Source organism: Vipera ursinii, assembly GCF_947247035.1.
Source record: "Vipera ursinii genome assembly, contig: SUPER_Z_unloc_2, whole genome shotgun sequence".
Classification (NCBI taxonomy): domain Eukaryota; kingdom Metazoa; phylum Chordata; class Lepidosauria; order Squamata; family Viperidae; genus Vipera; species Vipera ursinii.
In genome coordinates this window covers 1-17,808 of record NW_028148448.1, presented here as the reverse complement: position 1 = coordinate 17,808, position 17,808 = coordinate 1, and the positions used below count along the sequence as shown (strand labels likewise).

General features: G+C 49.2%; 1 protein-coding gene across 1 annotated transcript; it reads left to right on the top strand.

Moving 5' to 3' along the window:
- Window positions 1-682: 682 nt before the first annotated feature.
- On the top strand, window positions 683-16,920 carry LOC310650503 (tumor necrosis factor receptor superfamily member 16-like; the record flags this gene model as incomplete). The annotated part of the gene is made up of 6 exons (XM_083380063.1): window positions 683-733; window positions 7,165-7,297; window positions 8,276-8,659; window positions 13,995-14,214; window positions 15,810-15,958; window positions 16,613-16,920. The coding sequence occupies 6 exons, from the start codon at window positions 683-685 to the stop codon at window positions 16,918-16,920; spliced, it is 1,245 nt and encodes a 414-aa protein (XP_083236189.1).
- Between the last annotated feature and the right edge of the window lie 888 nt (window positions 16,921-17,808).

The window sequence follows — 17,808 nt, the reverse complement described above, 5'->3', positions numbered from 1 at the left end:
ATTGTGGTCCTAAGTCGAGGACTTCCTGAATGGCAGCCTGGCTGGCAGGATTTCTCGTTGACCGCGGGGTCTGTGCCTCGGTCTTCATTCCATTGTGTCCCTGTGTCAGTGTGTCTTTGTGCCTGTGTGATTGTGGGTCTGTGAGTCACAAACGCGACCCCCCCCCAAGCCCCCTCTTTGTCTCTCCTTCCTCCCCCTCTAATGGGGCGGGGGGCTGAAAGGGGCGGGCGGGGGGCGAGGTCAAGGCGAAGGGAAGACGCCCCTTCCCGGGGTGGGGGAGACGTGTGAACGGGGCCAGCCCGCAGTCCCGGCAGAGGCAGACCCGGAGGAGCAGAGACCCCCACCCTCAACCCAACCCGGCCTGGGGGAAGTGGCGACCCCCGAGCAAGCCGCGCCAAATAACTCCGGCAACTTCAAAGGCGCCGCTTTCCTCGGCTGCGAATTGGGGAGGGGGGGGGGTCCGCCTTTCTCTTGCCTGGCCGGCCCGGGAGGGAGACGCTTCTGCGGGGTCTGCGGCGACCCCGGCCCGGAGCCTGCCTCTCCTTCTCTCTGCCGCCCACCCGCTCGCGAGGTCCCGAGGAGTGGGTCAGGAAAGAGGGTCTGCGGCGCCCTCCGCCCGGCTGACCGGCCGGGAAGACCCCCCACCCCTCTCCCGACTCCGCCTCCGGATCGTCCCGACGAGATGAAAGTGACCCGGCGCTTCGTGCTGGCGCTGCAGCTGCTGGCCGCCAAGGTGGGCCGCTGCGGGCGGGGGTGGCTTTGGGGAAGGGGGGTCCCGGGAGGGGGAAAGACCCCCAGTCCAAGCATCGGATGGCCCCTCTTTAAGGGGGCGGTAAGCCAAAGGCGGTCCAGGCATGGGAGACGGGAGGCTGAAGGGTTTCCTTGGGAGGAAGGAGCCTTCGGATCGCCGCGATGGATGAGGGGTCTGGCTGTTGGGGAGGATGGGAGTTTGGTCCTTTTGCAAACTGCCTGCAAATGGGGCCTTGGGGAGGGGTCTGTTTCCCGGCTACCCCATTCACACCATCCGCCGGAGGGATGCTCTGAGTGTGAACCCTTTTCTGGGCTCCGCAGAACCGAGCAAAGCCTAACCGGGTCAAAGCCGGTCGTGTGAACGCTGCTGCCTCGCCAAAAAAGGGTGGGGGCTCCATGCGAGGAAGCTGGCATGGGTGGGGGAGAAGGGAGGGAGGGAGGAAAGAAGCAATGAAGGAGGAAGGAAGGAAGGAGGGAAGGAGGGATAGGAGGAGGAGAGGAAGGGAAGGAGGGAAGAAGGAAAAGGAGGGATAGGACAAGAAGTAAAAGAAAGCAAAGGTGGGAGAGGGAAAGGGGAAAAAGGAAGAGGGAGGGAGGGAGGAGAGAAAGGAGAAAAAAAGTAAGGGAGGAAAAGGAAAGGAGGAGAGGAGGAATTTTTAGGAGGGGAAAAATTGTGAAAAAAGGTTTTATTCCCCAGTCTCCTTTGGGCGTCTCCAATCCTTGCCTGATTTCCATTTGGACTCAGTTTGCCAGTCAGTGAAATGGGAAGATACCCCACCCCCAAAGACTCTTGTGAGGCTGAATTTGCCTCAGGGATTTTCTAAAACCCTTGCGACCTTTGACACAACTCTGAAGTTGCTACACAGAGTTCACAAAACTACCATTGCAGGGGTTTCATTAAAGCTTAGTTTAAAGTTGAGATCCACCGTTGCAAAAAGAAAAAAAATACAGCAAAACAGAGATTCCGCAAACCAGGGTGCAAATGAGACAGCACAAGCTTGGTTTTGCATTCACACAACATCCTTAACCCTCCTGAATAGTTTAAACGGCTTGCTAGTTTCACACAGTATCTTGAATATGTGTGTGTGAGAGGGGGGGAATGGAGTTCCCCAACAGAGTCAATTAAATTACCCTCCCTCAAACTCCACTGCACCCTAAATTGTGTTCGCCTGAACCCAGATTTGGCAGGGTAATGTCTGGATGCTTTGATTTTTATCTTCATGTGGTTTTGGGTATTATGTGAAGGCAACAAGCAGGTTTGTTTGCCCTCACAACAAATGGATCAATAACAAAGGAAGGTGGGCATTTGAGAAGCCGTGTCTGGCTTATTCTTCCGTTTGCATAAATATTTAAATAGAATTATAAATGTATTTCTTATTATTTATCTATTAAGAAAGTGTATATGGCCACCCAATTCACTCACGGTGACTCTGGGCTGCTTACAAAATTATAATGCTAGTGCAAAAAATAAAACCTCGGTGCAGAACTCAAACTCAAAGAGAAAAATAAAACCCCAAGGCAAAAATAAAACATCATTCCAAAAAATAAAATCCAAATAGAAAAATTAAAACTCAGTGCAAAAATAAAAACCCAATGCAAAAATTAACTCCTAGTGCGAAGATAAACCCCCAATACAAAGCCAATTGTGGTTAACAGTAACACTACAATGTCCAATGGTGCTTTGTAGAAGATCATAAAATCAGCTTTCGGTGCTAAGGGACTTTTTCTCTTAAAAAGTGAACCCAAACAAAAAGGAATATATATAGGCTGAAAAGGAAACACACAATAAATTTCATATATTTAATTTTTTTAAAAATGGGAAAGCATCCTTTTGACACACAATTAAATATTAATTATTTTGAAGCAGAAGAAATAGCGTCTTATTTTGACAAAACGGAGGCAAAGACATGTGTGAATAGATACCAAGACCAGTTAAAAGGACAGGAATCGCAAAGAATTTTAAAAGTGGCTTGCAAGGATTTTGGCCTAATGCAAAACATATTGTCAAGCAGCTCACAATATCTATTGTTCTCTTCCCATTAATTCCCACCCAGCTTCCTTGTCTAGCGCAGCCAATGAAAAATGATGAAAAAGGAGGATTAAAGTTCCCACCGATACTGGGAATGCAGATTGTAATGTTTTATCTAAGAGTCAGTTTTCTCAATCTTTAGACAAAATGCAGCTTAAAGTGGCTGACGTTAAACTACAGTAATTAAAATACTTCAGAAGGTTTCCATGTACAGGCAGTCCTTGACTTACGACCACAAATTAGGCCCCAAAATTTCTGTCGCTAAGCAAAACATTTGTTATGTGAGTTTTGTCCCATTTTATGACCTTTCCTGACACAGTTGTTAAGTGAATCAATGCAGTTATTGAGTTAGTCGCACTGTTGTTAAATGAATCAGGCTTCCCCGTTGTCCAAAGGTCACAAAAGGGGATCACATGGCCCCAGGACACCGCAACCGTCATAAATACGAGTCAGTTGCCAAGCATCTGAATTTGGATCACCTGACTACGGGGGTACTGCAATGGTTGTAAGTGTGAAACACGGTCATAGCCACTTTTCTCAGTGCTGTCGTAACTTTGAATGGTCGCTAAATGAATGATTGTAAGTCAAGGACTGCCTGTATTGTAGAACTGAGGATGAACCAGAAAAATATCACCCAAAACATTGCTGTGAGTGTTTATTTCGTTTTCCGTTTGAGTTTGTGCAATGACAGCAATAATAATATTTTTTGTAACTACAAAAAATGTTGCGTTTTCAAAAAATAGGACTGGTTAAGTTATACAGTTAATAGCACAGATTTGGTTTTTGGAGATTGGTTGCATGTATGAATTATTTCTCCTAAATTTTGTACTTCTTGAATTCTTTCTTCCTAAATCACATCTTTTCCTTAAAGGAATATTTGAAAAAGCACTTTTTGGAAATATCTAAAACAGTTTTTCTGAAACTTGGCCTCCCCACCCCGCCTTCCTTTTTTCAAGAAAAGATTTGACCGACTATTTGTCTGAGATGGTATAAAGACTCCTGTTTTGAGCAGTGGGTTGAACTAGATGACCTCCAGGGTCTCCAGTAGTCCTGGAGTTATGATCACAAGTGACCCTGAAATCTATGTTGCTAAGCAAGACAGCTAAGTGAGTTTTTCTAGTTTTGCAACCTTTCCTGCCACCATTAAGTGAATCTCTGCAGTTATTAAGTGAGTCACGCGGTTGTTAAGTGAATCTGACTTCCCTATTTGACCTTGCTTGTCCAAAGGTCGCAAAAGGGGATCACATGACCCTGGGACAATGCAACCGGCGTAACTAAGAGTCAGTTGCCAGGTATCTGAATTTCGATCACGTGACCAGGGGGAATGCTGCAATGGTCGTAAGTGTGAAACACGGTCATAAGTCCCCCTTTTTCAGTGCTGTTGTAGTTTCCAGCAGTCACTGTCAAGGACCACCTGTATTTTCCATTTTTATGCGCTGCATTGTTGCATGTAGGGATTTCTGGCTTAGAGGAAACGGCAGGAGAATTTGGGGTGGGTTTGTGGGTCTGTGTGCACATATTTGTGTGTTGAAAATTGGAAGGAATCCAGGAGACGTGAGTTTCAGCTTTTCACGCCAAAATGCCGCAGGGAAAAACATTCTCCTCAATGAAAAGAGAGATTCTTCCTTGTCCCTTTCATAAATGAAAATCGTAGGTATTCGTAAGGTTGGCGGAGAACCATACTCATTTTACCTGAAAGACAGACTCGTGAGGAATGGTTGAGCTTGTCTGTCAGAGAATTGGCTGGCTCGTGGATGGGGCACCACCAGGAAAGCTCGGACTATGAGCTGGGAAGTGATAAAACATTGACTGTATGGATTATTTATTGCCTAGGAAACCTGACCAATAGGAGATGGCGGCTTCAATTTTCAAGGTCCTAGACTAGCATTTTCCAACCTTAGTGATTTTAAGAGGGGAGGATTTCCGCTCCCAGAATCCCCCCAGCCGGCTTAAACTATGGACAGGTAGGGAATTCTGGGAGATGGTCTCACCCATCTTAACATTGCCAAGTTTAGACAACACTGCTCTAAAAGGAGGCCAAGTCAAGTCAGAGAGGATACATTGAGCCTCCACAATCAGGAGCAGTTTATCTCTGACTTGCTGCTGAAAGGCAATTCCACCAGACACGGTAGCTCAGTGGGTTAGGACGCTGAGCTTGTCGATCAAAAGGTCGGCAGTTTGGCGGGTCAAATCCCGAGTGCCGCGTAGCAGAGTGAGCGCCTGTTACTCGTCCCAGCTTCTGCCAACCTAGCAGTTCGAAAGCACGTAAAAATGCAAGTAGAAAAATAGGGACCACTACGGTGGGAAGGTAACAGCGTTCTGTGCGCCTTTGGCGTCTAGTCATGCTGGCCACATGACCACGGAGACGTCCTCGGACAAGCACTGGCTCTTCGGCTTTGAAACAGAGATGAGCACCGGCCCCTAGAGTCGGAAACGACTAGCACGCATGTGTGGGGTAACCTTTACCTTTACCTTATAGTCAGTCTACTGGGAGAAATAGTTCACAGGTAGTCCTCAACGTACGACCACAACAGAGCCCAAAATTTCTGTTGCTAAGCGAGACTGTGAATTTTGCCACATTTTACGACCTTTCTTGTTCAGTGAATCTGGCTTCCCCCATTGACTTGGCTTGTCAGGAGGATCACGGGACCTCGGGGCACTGCAACCGTCATAACTACGAGGCAGTTGCCAAGTGTCTGGATTATGATCACGTGACCACGGGGATGTTGCGATGGTCCTTAAGCGTGACAAATGCTCTTTTTTCAGTGCCGTCGCATCTTTGAATGGTCACTAAACAAACCATTGTAAGTCGAGGACTGTATTTCAAGGCCAGGCCCTTCCCACAGGGCGATGAAACTCTCCAGAGGACACACACACACACACACCCTGCTTTCTCTCTCTCTCTTTCTTTGGAATAAGGATGGGTGAGATCCTTTGGGGGGGGGCTGGGTAACAGGATCTGCTTTCCTCCTGGACTGACAGGACAGGTTTTGGCTTAATTAGAAGTGGGGCTTGGATCTGGAGGGCTGGGGGGGAGGAGGGGAGCAGCCGGGTGGGTTTGGGGTGGGGGAAACAGGACCCTGGAAGGAACAGAGGGTGTTTTTGTTCCTTCGGCCCAGGGTGGGGTCCACAGACATTCCTGACTCCCAGCTGCAGGGCATCGCTCAGTGGCCTCCGCCCCAAGCAGATTCCTCCTCGCTGGACCCACGGTCGTGTTTTTCAGCAGGCAGGGGGGGGCTTCTGGTGCATTCCAAAGATTATTAAGAAAGACCCCCACAGGGTGGTGTCTGGGGAAGTAGGAGCCCCTCACAACAGTGAATAATAATAATAAAAAAATTCCTTGCTCTTTTCTGCAGAAAATGACTGCTGGTGTTTGGCTGCTCAAAAATTTTGGGGGACCCTCCCCACTCCATCTCTGCTTTTCAGAGAAGGCGTGGGGGGTGGCTTGCTGGTACAGGAGGGTTCAAAGCGCATTTCCCTCCTCCCCCCCAACTTTGCAATACCAGAAATTCCCTAGTCCCATCTGGGAACCATCTGGAAGGAAGAACTACAATGCCTATCATTCCCAATGTGGCTGGGCAACAATTGGGGGTGGTGGTGAAAGATGAATAGGTGTGGGTGGGTGTCTAGGATTTGCTGGGAAAAGAGATCCAGCTTGGTATAGAGGTGAATGCTGGGCTGCAAACCAGGAGACGGTGAGTTCTAGTCCCGCCTTGGGCACGAAAGCCAGCTGGGTGACTGTGGGCCAATCACCAGGAGACGGTGAGTTCTAGTCCCGCCTTAGGGATGAAAGCTGGCTGGGTGACTTTGGGCCAATCACCAGGAGACGGTGAGTTCTAGTCCCGCCTTGGGCCTTAGGCCTGAAAGCCGGCTGGGTGACTTTGGGCCAATCACCAGGAGACGGTGAGTTCTAGTCCCGCCTTAGGGATGAAAGCCGGCTGGGTGACTTTGGGCCAATCACCAGGAGATGGTGAGTTCTAGTCCCGCCTTTGGCAAGAAAGCCGGCTGGGTGATCTTGGGCCAGTCCCTCTTTGTTATCCCAAACCACGTTACAGGATTGTTGTGGGGAATGGGAGATGTGAGTTCTAGTCCTACATCAGGCGCCCAGCCTTACTCTTCTCTTCCTTTTTCCTTTTGTGCAGCTGTTTCTCTCTTTCCCACCTTGGTTGCTTTAAAACCCGTGGACTTCGGCTCCCAGGATTCCTCAGCCAGCCATGAATTCTGGGAGTTGAAGTCCATGCCTCTGAAAAGCACCCTGTTCGGTTGTCTCTCCTTCTCTGGGTTTCTAACGGTTGGGAACAAGACAAAAGGATCTCAAGAGATTGCAAAGCTACGGAGTTTGCAAACCCTGATTTTTAACTACTGGTTTGATTCTCTGGTTTCAGCTTCTGGCGCATCAAGGATGTGAAAATGGGCAGGTGGCTTCGTCAGGAGAGTGCTGCACCCTGTGTCCCCCGGGCTTTGGGGCACGTGTGCCCTGTGGTAGCACCAACACCGTGTGTGAACCCTGCCAAGAAAGTGAGTATCCAGTTCCTTGTAGGGGTGAACCCCAGTTTGGATCCTAAGTCATTCCAAACAGATATATAACAAATTCAGAGATGGATAATGGTAGATCAGTAGAGACTGGGAGATTGGGAGTTCTAGCCCTGCTTAAGAGTGAAAGCCGGCTGGGTGACTTCCGGCCAATCACCAGGAGACAGTGAATTCTAGTCCCGCCTTAGGAAAGAAAATATCGCTGGGTGACTTTGGGCCAGTCATTCTCTCTTGGCCCAACCCACCTCACAGGGTTGTTGTGGGAAAAATGAGAGGAAGGATTATTGCCCCTTGTTATTTATAAAGATAATAAATGCAGGATAGAAATAACTTTAACAATAAATTACAAATGGCTCTTGAATGTGCTAAATTTTTGCCCCGTTTGGAGGGGGGGAGGGCATTACCCCAGTTGGACCGTAGGTCACTCTCTTGAACGGTTCTTATGAACACAACTGGGAGTAAAACGTCCTCGGCTAAGCAAGGCAGTCTTGAGTGATTCGTGCCCAATTTTACAACCTTGTTTGCCATATTTGTTGTGCAAGTCACTGCAGTTGTTAAATGAATCACATGGTCGGTAAGTGAATCTGGCTTCCCCATTGATTCTGCTTGTCCGAAAGGTCATAAAAGACGATCCAGTGATCCCAGGACACTGGAACGAACCCACATAAATGATGCTGGTTGCCAAGTGCCTGAATTTTGATCATGGGCCGTAAGTATGAGGATTGTCACGATTTACGACTGTCGTGGGCAGGTACCATTATGGTCATAGGTTGAGGACTACCTGTTGAATTCATTCCTTTTTTCTACTGTATCGCTGGCTGTGTTGTGTGTACGTACCTTAATGCAGCACATTGCTCGTTCTCCCTAATTGTGCAAACTCAAAAGGTCCAGGAACCGATCGAGTGTTCGTCCCAAATCTGGACGATGACATCATGCACACTAGTGGCTTCCTCTTTACCACAGGTGTGACGTTCTCCTCCACCACCAGCGCCACCGACCCGTGCTGGCCGTGTTCCACATGCCCGAGACACCTTCCCACCAGCGATTCCTGCACTGTGACCCATGACACGCTCTGCTCCGCCAGCTGTCCACGTGGACATTACCTCGCGCCGGGAAATGCCACCCAGCCTCAAGAGTCCTGCGTTCCTTGCCAAGTGTGCAAGGAAGGCTTCGGGGCGACCCAGGCGTGCAAGCCTGGCACTGACACCTCGTGCCAAAAGTGCGGTGAGGGTTATTACTCGGAGGTGAAGAGCCCGTACGAGCCGTGTCTGCTTTGCCGACGAGAATGCGGTCCAAATGAGGTCATGATCCAGCCTTGCACCCCGTTTTCTGACACCCTGTGCATGGGTAGGTTGGTCGATGTGCCGTGGGGAAAGCTGAACAGGGGAGGGTCAGAATTCAATGGGGGGTGGAGGACACTTGGCGCTTAGCGCTGATCCACTGGATTCTGTGGATCCATTCTGCCAAAGTGCGCAGCTACTTCCCGCAGCTGTACAGTCTTCTCGCTAAAGATTTGGGGGATCTGGTGTGGTCTACAAATGGTCCTCGATTTACAACAGGTCGTTCAGTGACCAAAGTTACAATGGCAGTGAAAAAAGTGACTTAGGAGGACCAGTTTTCACACTTACGACGGTTATGTGATCAAAATTCAGATGCTTGGCAACTGGCTCGTATTTATGACGGTCGTGGTGAGCCAGATCATGTCATCCCCTTTTGCGACCCACTGACAATTCACTTAACAACCGCGTGACTGTTATTAACAGCAGGGATTCACTTAACAACGGTGGTAAGAAAGGTGGTAAAATGGGGGCAAAACTCACTTAAACAAATGTCTCACTTAGCAACCAAAATTTTGCGCTTGATTGTGGTTGTAAGTCAAGGACTACCTATACAAGTGTGAGGACAGTTGTGTGACTCTTTGTAATGTAAGAAACATCCCAGACATGATTTAGGGGATCACCATGGAGCCACACTCTAGGCAACACAGATGTTGTTAAGCCAGACAATTGTGCCTTAATCAACCAGATGTGAATTTGGTTGTCCTTGACTTATGATCACAATTAGAACCAGAATTTCCATTGTGGTTGTTAAGTGAGTCATGCCTGAATTTACAACCTTTTATGCCACGGTTGATAATCATCACTGCAGTCATTAAGTAAATCAGGTGGTCATTAAGTGAATCCAGTTCCTCCCACTGACTTGGCTTGTCAGAAAATGTCCCTGAAGGTCGCAAAGGGGGATCCCGGGATGCTGCAACTGTCCTAAATCTATGCCTGTTACCAAGTGCCCAAATTGGGGGTCATGTGATTGTGGGCATGCTGCAATGGTTATAAGTGTGAGGACTGGTCATAAGTCAGTTTTTCCCATGTTGTTGCAATTTTGAATGGTCCTTAAATGAACTGATGCAAATCGAGAAGTATTTACAGATGCTTGTGTATTTATCAGTTTATAAGCAGACCTTTTTATTTATTTTCATGTGTTTTGGAGGGATTCTCCTCCATGTGTCGCTGCCATAAACGCTCTGCTACTCTTGGCCAATAGAAGAGAATATTGGTAGCTCACGGTTCAACTTTGGGGGTCCCTGGTGCTCTCTGTGCTGGGGGGTTTCTTGACCCACCTAGGGAACATCATCTGTGCTGGAAGGGAGGAGGAGGAGGAGGAGGAGGAGGAGGAGGAGGAGGAGGAGGAGGAAGGACTTATGGGGTCCCTGGTGCTCTCTGAGCTGGGTGGTTTCCTTGCAGACGTTTCATGACCCAACTAGGGAATGTCATCAGAGCTAAAAGGGAGGAGGAGGAGGAGGAGGAGGAGGAGGAGGAGGAGGAGGAGGAGGAAGGACTGTGGGGTCCATGATGCTCTCTGAGCTGGGTGGTTTCCTTGCAGACGTTTCATGGCCCAACTATGGAGCGTCATCAGTGCTAGAAGGGAGTGAGATTCTGTCTTATTTGCCTATACCAGTGGCTCACCCATCAGGTTACTCCTGACCTGCTCGCCTTGCTCTTCCTTGATCCCTCCCCCCCCCAAAAAAAAGGCTGTGTGCAACACACCCCAAACCCCAGTCGACCCAACCAAGTTCTACCCCTGGCAGCTTTTCCACTGGGAGACCGGCCTCCCCCAGCAGTGGAGACGTCAGAGTTCAGATCACCTTAAGCTTAGGTCCTTTCCTGACGTTTCTAGAGTCTGTCTGGGCTATTTTAGGGAGGATTTTCTGCTCTCTGTGCGCATTTGTGTGTCTGTGTGTGTGTGTGTGTCTGCTTGCCTGCCTGCTAGACTCCTGCAGTTGCTGGCATTCGTCATCATCTTCCTTTTGTTCCTGGCCCTTGTCTCTAATCCCCCTTGGCAGCCCCAAGGGAGGGGGGCTACGGGGGGGGGAGGACTCCCCCATACACTGAGCCTGTAAGGGTGGGGCGGAGTGGTGAGTCAACAGCAGTTGGATTGTCACAACCCCCTCTGCGCAATCACACCTCGCACCCGTTTTGTCAGCTCTGCCCTGCCTCTCTCTTATGCTGGAGCTGTGGGCGCACAGCTGGGGGAGAGAAGGGCTGGGGGGGTGGGAAGATGTGGGGGGTGGGAAGCAGGCTTAAGCCCTGAAAGAGTTTCCGTGTTTGCTTTGGGGGAGAGAGGCACAATGGGGCAAGGGTCTGTTTTCAGCCCTGCTAAAAGAAACCAGGATCAACCAGCAGAGAGAGAGAGAGAGAGAGAGAGAGAGAGTGAGCGAAAGAGGGAGAGAAAGAAGGAGGGAGGAACAGAAAGCGTGAAAGAGAAAGAGGCAAAGGGGAAGAGAGAAAAAGAGACGGGGGAGACAGAGAGAGGAAAAGAGGGAGAGAAAGAAAGAGGGACAGAGGAAGACCTAGAGAAAGAGAGAGGGAAAGAAAGAAGAGAGAAATAGAGGGAGGGAAAGAAACAGAGCGATGATGGGGGAGGGGAGAAAAATAGAAAAAGAAAAGAGAGAGGAAGGAGAACAGGGAGAGGAAGAGAGAGAAGGAATGAGAAAGGAAGAGAAAAGGCGCTAGAGAGAGAAAGAGAGAAATAGAAAGCAAAGGAGATAGAGAAAAACAGAAAGAAAGAGAGAGAGAGAGATGCTGCAATTCTGCAATCCGAGCATCGAATTTTTCCCCACATTTAAATTGCACCCCGCCCCAGTGCAAACACACACACAAAAATCTGATTTTTCTTTCTTTCTTTCTTTCTTTCTTTCTTTCTTTCTTTCTTTCTTTCTTTCTTTCTTTCTTTCTTTCTTTCTTTCTTTCTTTCTTTTAAAAAAAGAACCCTAAACCTTTCACCAGCTTTTGTGCTTTGAAGGCTGGGTGGAATTGGGTGTGTTTTCCAGAGTGGGGAGGTGGGTTTTATTCCAACAATCCTGCAAGCAGAAAGCTAGCATAGCAAGGGAGAGGCTGGGTTAGTGTGGTGTGCGGGGAACTAGGCAGTCTGGGGTCAAAAAAAAAAGTCACAAAATAAGGCCAAAGTTGCAGCTGGATTACACATGCCTATAATAAACAGGGACGTGGTGGCTCAGTGGGTTAGGATGCTGAGCTTGTCGATCAGAAGGTCGGCAGTTTGACGGGTCGAATCCCGAGTGCCGCGTGACAGAGTGAGCGCCTGTTACTCGTCCCAGCTTCTGCCAACCTAGCAGTTCGAAAGCACGTAAAAATGCAAGTAGAAAAATAGGGACCACGACGGTGGGAAGGTAACAGCGTTTCGTGCGCCTTTGGCGTCTAGTCATGCTGGCCACATGACCACGGAGACGTCCTCGGACAAGCGCTGGCTCTTCGGCTTTGAAACGGAGATGAGCACCGGCCCCGAGAGTCAGAAACGACTAGCACGCACGTGCGGGGGAACCTTTTTACCTTATAATAAACAGGCCAAGCTTAGAGCTGAGCTTCACGGCCACCATCTTGACTTTTTTGACCATATTGGGCAATATTTGGAGGGAAGTTTTGCTTTCCTCTTTGCGTTCTAGCTTGAAAATATTCTCTTGCTCTGCAGAAGCCACATTTTACCGCTTATTCCCATTTTAACACGGCCAGGAGCAGGGTGAGATGATCAGACACAGGTACTCATGTAGTCCTTGACTTACAACCACAACGGAGCCCAAATTTTCCCTTGGTAAGCGAGACAGTCATTTAAGTGAGTTCTCCCTCATTTATTGACCTTTCTTTCCACCGTTGTTAAGGGAATCGCTGCAGCTGTTAAGTTACTCGCACACTCGCTAAGCGAATCTGGCTTCCCCACTGGCTTTGCTTGTCGGAAGATCGCCAAAGGGGATCATGTGACACAGAGAGAGAGAGAGAGACAGACAGACAGACAGACACACATAGACACACAGACACCTTGGGACGCTACAGCCGTCATAAATATGAGTCGCCCAATTTTGGTCACATGACCAGGGGGATGCTGGGATGGTCGTGTGAAAAACTGTCCTAAATCACATTTATTTCAGTGCCATTGCAACTTTGAATGGTCACTAAATAAATGGTTGTAAGTAGAGCACAACCCCGAAAATCATTTCTGCAAACTCAGAAGGCCAAAATAGAAAGAGAAGATTGAACGCTGGTTTGCAAAAAGAAGACTGGCAAGAGAGAAGGAAGATAAAACAGTAGGAATTCATCATTTTTCCTGTTTCTCCCCCGCTATCCCTACACACACACACCCCTCCTGCACATCTGGCACACATGTGTCTCCGCCCAGAGACGCCAGCAAGTCCCTGGCTGCGATCGAAGCCCCCAAAGCTTCAGGAAGGCGATCTGCAGCCAGCCGGGAAGGAGATTTCGGCACTGCCCGGACTGCAGAATCCCCTCACTGGCCCAATGCATGCATGGACCAGATTCCGTAGATCTAGGCACTCCTTTAACAGAATCAACGAGTTGGAAGGGACCTTGGGGGTCATCTAGTCCAACCCCCTGCTCAGGCAGGAATCACTTTCCTCCTCCTCTTCCTCCTAACAAGATTTGGAAGGGATCTTTGAGGTCATCTAGTCCGACCCCCTGCTCAGACAAACGGCTGTCCAGTCTCTTCTTAAAAACTTCCAAGTATTGGAGCATTCCCAACTTCTCAAGGCAGGCTGTTCAATTTCTCCAACTTGCCTTGCGTTGAACCCATAATGGCTGTCCTGTTTTTAAGTTTTGCAATTTTGCAGGATTTTAGGAGTTGTTTTGCTGGCACCCTGCTGGGTGGGTGGTCTTCTAGAGCCCCGCTGAGAGCAGGGTAATAAGGTAGTCCTCAACCTACAACCATTCATTTAGCGACCATTCAAAGTTACAACGGCCCTGAAAAAAGTGACTTTCACACTTATGACCGTTGCAGCATCCCCAAGGTCATGTGATCAACATTCAGACACTTGGCAACTGACTCGTATTTATGACGAGTAAAAAGATTCACTTAACAACCGGGCCAAGGAAGGTCATAAAGTGGGGCAAAGCCCACGTAACAATTGTCTCGCTCAGCTATGGAAATTTGAGGCTCTGTTGCAGTCATAAGTCGAGGACTAAATGTAGTTGGGGGGGGAATTGTGTCTGCAAAAGTAATTGGGGGGAGGGGGCTGTTGTTATTTTTTCTTTTTGAGATGACACACACACACTCACACAACTACACACAAACCGCTGGGAAGCCCCACCTGTTTCCTAGGTATTGGGGTTTGCCTTCCCCCCCCCCTTCGTTTTAATTTTCCGATTCATTTTAATTTTAGAAAAAGAGCTGCAGATCCTGAAACGGCCTGAAGGGGCGCCCCGGAAGGACCATCCGAGGAGGACGGCGCCCCTAGAGGCGGAAGGCAGCGATTCTCCCAACTCGTCTTCCAAGTTCTCGCCCTCCCTCGTGGACCATCATCCCAACAGCATTATCCCTGTCTACTGCTCCATCCTGGCCGCTGTGGTGGTGGGACTCCTCGCCTACGTGGGCTTCAAAGGGTAAGCCTCTGTGGTGAGGAGGGGTCTCCAGGACGGGGACCCCCTACCCTGCAGAGACCTATCTGGCTTTCTTCAAATTCCCTGCAGGAAGAAATCTAGAAATATAGCATCCCTCTTTCCCTGAGAAGCTACATTCCTCCTTGCGGGGAAATGAGAACCTTGGCCCAACCTCACCCCCTCACATCTTTGCTAGAGCTAGAATTAAGCCACCGAGAGTCCTCGACTTATGACCACACGGGAGCCCAAAATTTCTGTTGCTGAGGAAAACATTCGTTACCTGAGTTTTGCCCCCATTTTAGTCTTTCTCACCACAGCAATTACTGAGTGAATTGCTGCAGTTGTTCAGTTCGCAGCATGGTCGTTAAGTGAATCTGGCTTCCTGCTTGTCAGAAGGTCGCAAAAGGGGATCACGTGACCCCAGGACGCTGTGACCATCGTAAATACGCGTCAGTGGCTGAGCTGTCTGAATTCTGATCACGTGACCACGGGGCATGCTGTGGCGGTCGTAAGTGTGAAAAATGGTCATAAGTCACTTTTTTCATTGCTGTGGTAACTTTGAATGGTCACTAAATGAATTGTCGCAAGTTGAGGCCTGTCTGCAATATAACGATGCCTCAACCTCTCACTTCAAGATGGGTAGACTTCAATTCCCAGAATTCCCCAGCTGGTTTGAGAAACAAGTCCTGTGACAGTTCATTTACAACGGTGTTGAAAAAACAGAACTTAGGACCTGTCCTCCGAGTTATGGCTGTCACAATTTGGGCCTTTGGCAACGGGCTCACATTTATGACCGTTTGCCCTGTCCTGGGGTCACGTGATCACCACATGCAATCTTCCCAGCGGGTTAATTCACTTAAAAATTGCAGGGATTCACTTAGAACGGGGGTCTTCAAACTTGGCCCTTTTATGACTGGTGGACTTCAACTCCCAGAATTCCTTAGCCAGCTGAGGAATTCTGGGAGTTGGAAGTCCACCAGTCATAAAAGGGCCAAGTTTGAAGACCCCTTTTCTACAGGAAGACCCCTGACTTAGAAGCTGTGGCCATAAAGGTTGTAAAATGGGTCAAGACTCACTTAACAACTGTGTTGTGTTAGCAATGGAAATTTGTAACTCAGTTGTGGTTGTTAAGTCAAGGATTTTAAGGCATTTATTCTGCGGGTTCTGGATCAAAGTCTCCGCCTAATGCAGGCTGGTTCCTTATGAAAAAAGGATTTGTTTTTTCCCAATATTGCTCCTTGCTTTTCTTTCATTCTCCTATTGAGAGGCGCTCCTCGACTTACGACAGTTCATTTGGTGAAAAATGCAGCTTACGAGCGTTTTTCACGGTTATGACCATCGCAGCGTCCCAAAGGATCAAAATTCAAAGGCTTGGCCACTGACTCCTATTACGACGGTCGCAGTGTCCTGGGGTCACGCGATCCCCTTTTGTGACCATCTGATTGGGCCCCACTCCCCCAGCCCTTCTTCCCCACTCATCTGCCTTCTGCTCGCTGCTTCGTTCCTCTTCTCCACCCATTTCGCTTGAAAGGGGGAATAGAGGGAGGGTCTTGGGTCAGCCCCCCCCCACTTAACCATCTCCTCCCGCTCTGATGCAGCTGGACGACATGCAAGCAGAAGCAGCAGCTGGCCAAAGCCCGGATGGGGGAGCTGGTCTCGTGCCCCCCCGAAGGCGAGAAACTCCACGGAGACAGCGGGGTCTTCCTCGACACCCACAGTCTGCAGGAGCAGCACCCCTCGAACAAGGGTGAGGTTGCTCGAGAGACCCCTCTCCCCCCCACCCCACCCCCACACGGACAAATTAGGGCAACGCTCTCAAGTTGCGTCTTGAGAACCACGCAGGACCTCGAAGGGGATCTGTTCTTCGGGAACTACCGTTCCCTGAGCTGCTAGTCCTCATGGAGGAGAGGTTTTTACTACGGGTTAATGGCGTGGAGTTGACTTTTTGGCCTCCCTGTTCAGCTGTTGCTCAGGCTGCCGGGATCCAACCCATTCTTCGAGGGGGAGAGAAATGAAATGGGAGGGAGGGAGGGGGGGAGGCAAGGAAAGGAAGGGAAAGAGAAGAGGGAAGGAAGGAAATATAGGAGGAAAGAGAAAAAAGGAAGAAAGGAAGGTGAACAAGGAAAGGAAAAGGAAAGGAAAGGAGAAAGGGGGAAGGAGGAAATGGAAAGCAAGAGTAAGGAAGGAAAATGGGAAGAAAGAAAAAAGAAGGAAGGGAGAAAAGGAAGAAAGGAAGAAAGGAAGGCAGAAGCGGAAAAAAGGAAGAAATGGAAAGAAAGGAAGGAAAAAGGAGAAAGAGGAAGGAAGGAGGGAAGGAAGAAAAAAGGAAGGAAGGAAAGAGCCACTCCATCAATCTGAACCCATTTCCTCTCCTTCTTCTCTTCCCCCCGCCCAAAAGGAGGAAGCAGAGCCGACCCCCGCCTGTACAGCAGCCTCCCCCACCCTCGGCAGGAGGAAGTAGAGCGGATGCTGGAAGCGCCCACCCCGCAAGGCAAAGACTGGCGCAGTCTGGCCCAGCGCTTGGGCTACGCGGACGAAACCATCCAGACCATTGGCTGGGGGGAGGCCCCTGCCCACACGCTGCTCTCCGATTGGTCGGCCCAAGAGGGGGCCACGCTGGAGGCCCTGGGAGAGGCCCTGTCTGCCCTCGAGCGGGGGGACGTGGTGGACCGCCTGAACGCACCCCTCGAGGTTAGCTCAGTGGTGTGAGGACTCTGCCTGCCCCCCCTCAGTTGCTGCCGCCCCCCCCTCTCCCCCCCCTACCCCCCAGAACTCCCAACAGTTATTTTTCTCACTAAACAAAAATGATAATGATAAGGTTTTTAACCAACAGGAGAGTTGAGAGGGATGAGGACACTTTGGATAGCGTAATAGGGCTTCGCTTTTTTGTTTGGGGGGAGGTTTGGAAGAAAAAAGGAAAATTTGGAGAAACCATCAAGGAGGCCTGGATGGGAATTATTACCAACAGGAGCTTAACAGGAGGAAGCAAAAAACACCGTCGTTCCTCCAGGCATGTTCCTTCTCTAGAATAGTATTTTGGATTTCCTGGTGGTGCCCTATCCACGCCGATTTAGTTTTTGCAATTACGTCCTTCCGTTAAGTCACCCTAAGTCTGTCTGTCTGTCTCTTTTTCCCTCTCCCAGTCTCCCATTTTCTTTCATTCTCTCCCTTTCCCTTTTTTCTACCTGTTCTTTCTCTCATCCTTTCATTCTTTATCATTCCTTTTTCTTTCATTCATCCTTTCTCCATCCTTTCTCATTCTCTCTGCCATTCTCTTCTCTTTCACTCGTTTTTTCATTCTTTTTCTCTCGTCTTTCATTTTCACCTTTTTCTCTTTCGTTTTTTCATTTTCTCTCGTCTTTCTTTCATTCTTTCATTCTCTCCCTTTCTTTCTATTCTTTCTTTCTTTTTCATTCTTTCTCTGTCTCCCCTTCCCCTCCCCCCCCTCTCTCTCTCTCACACACACACACAGACATACACATAGACAACCCTTTGCACACTGGTCATTCCCTGCACTGCATCATTGTTGTCTCTCTGCCTCGTGGTCCTTTTGGCCGACTTCTTGATGTGACTTTCACCAGATGCTGGACCCAGGCT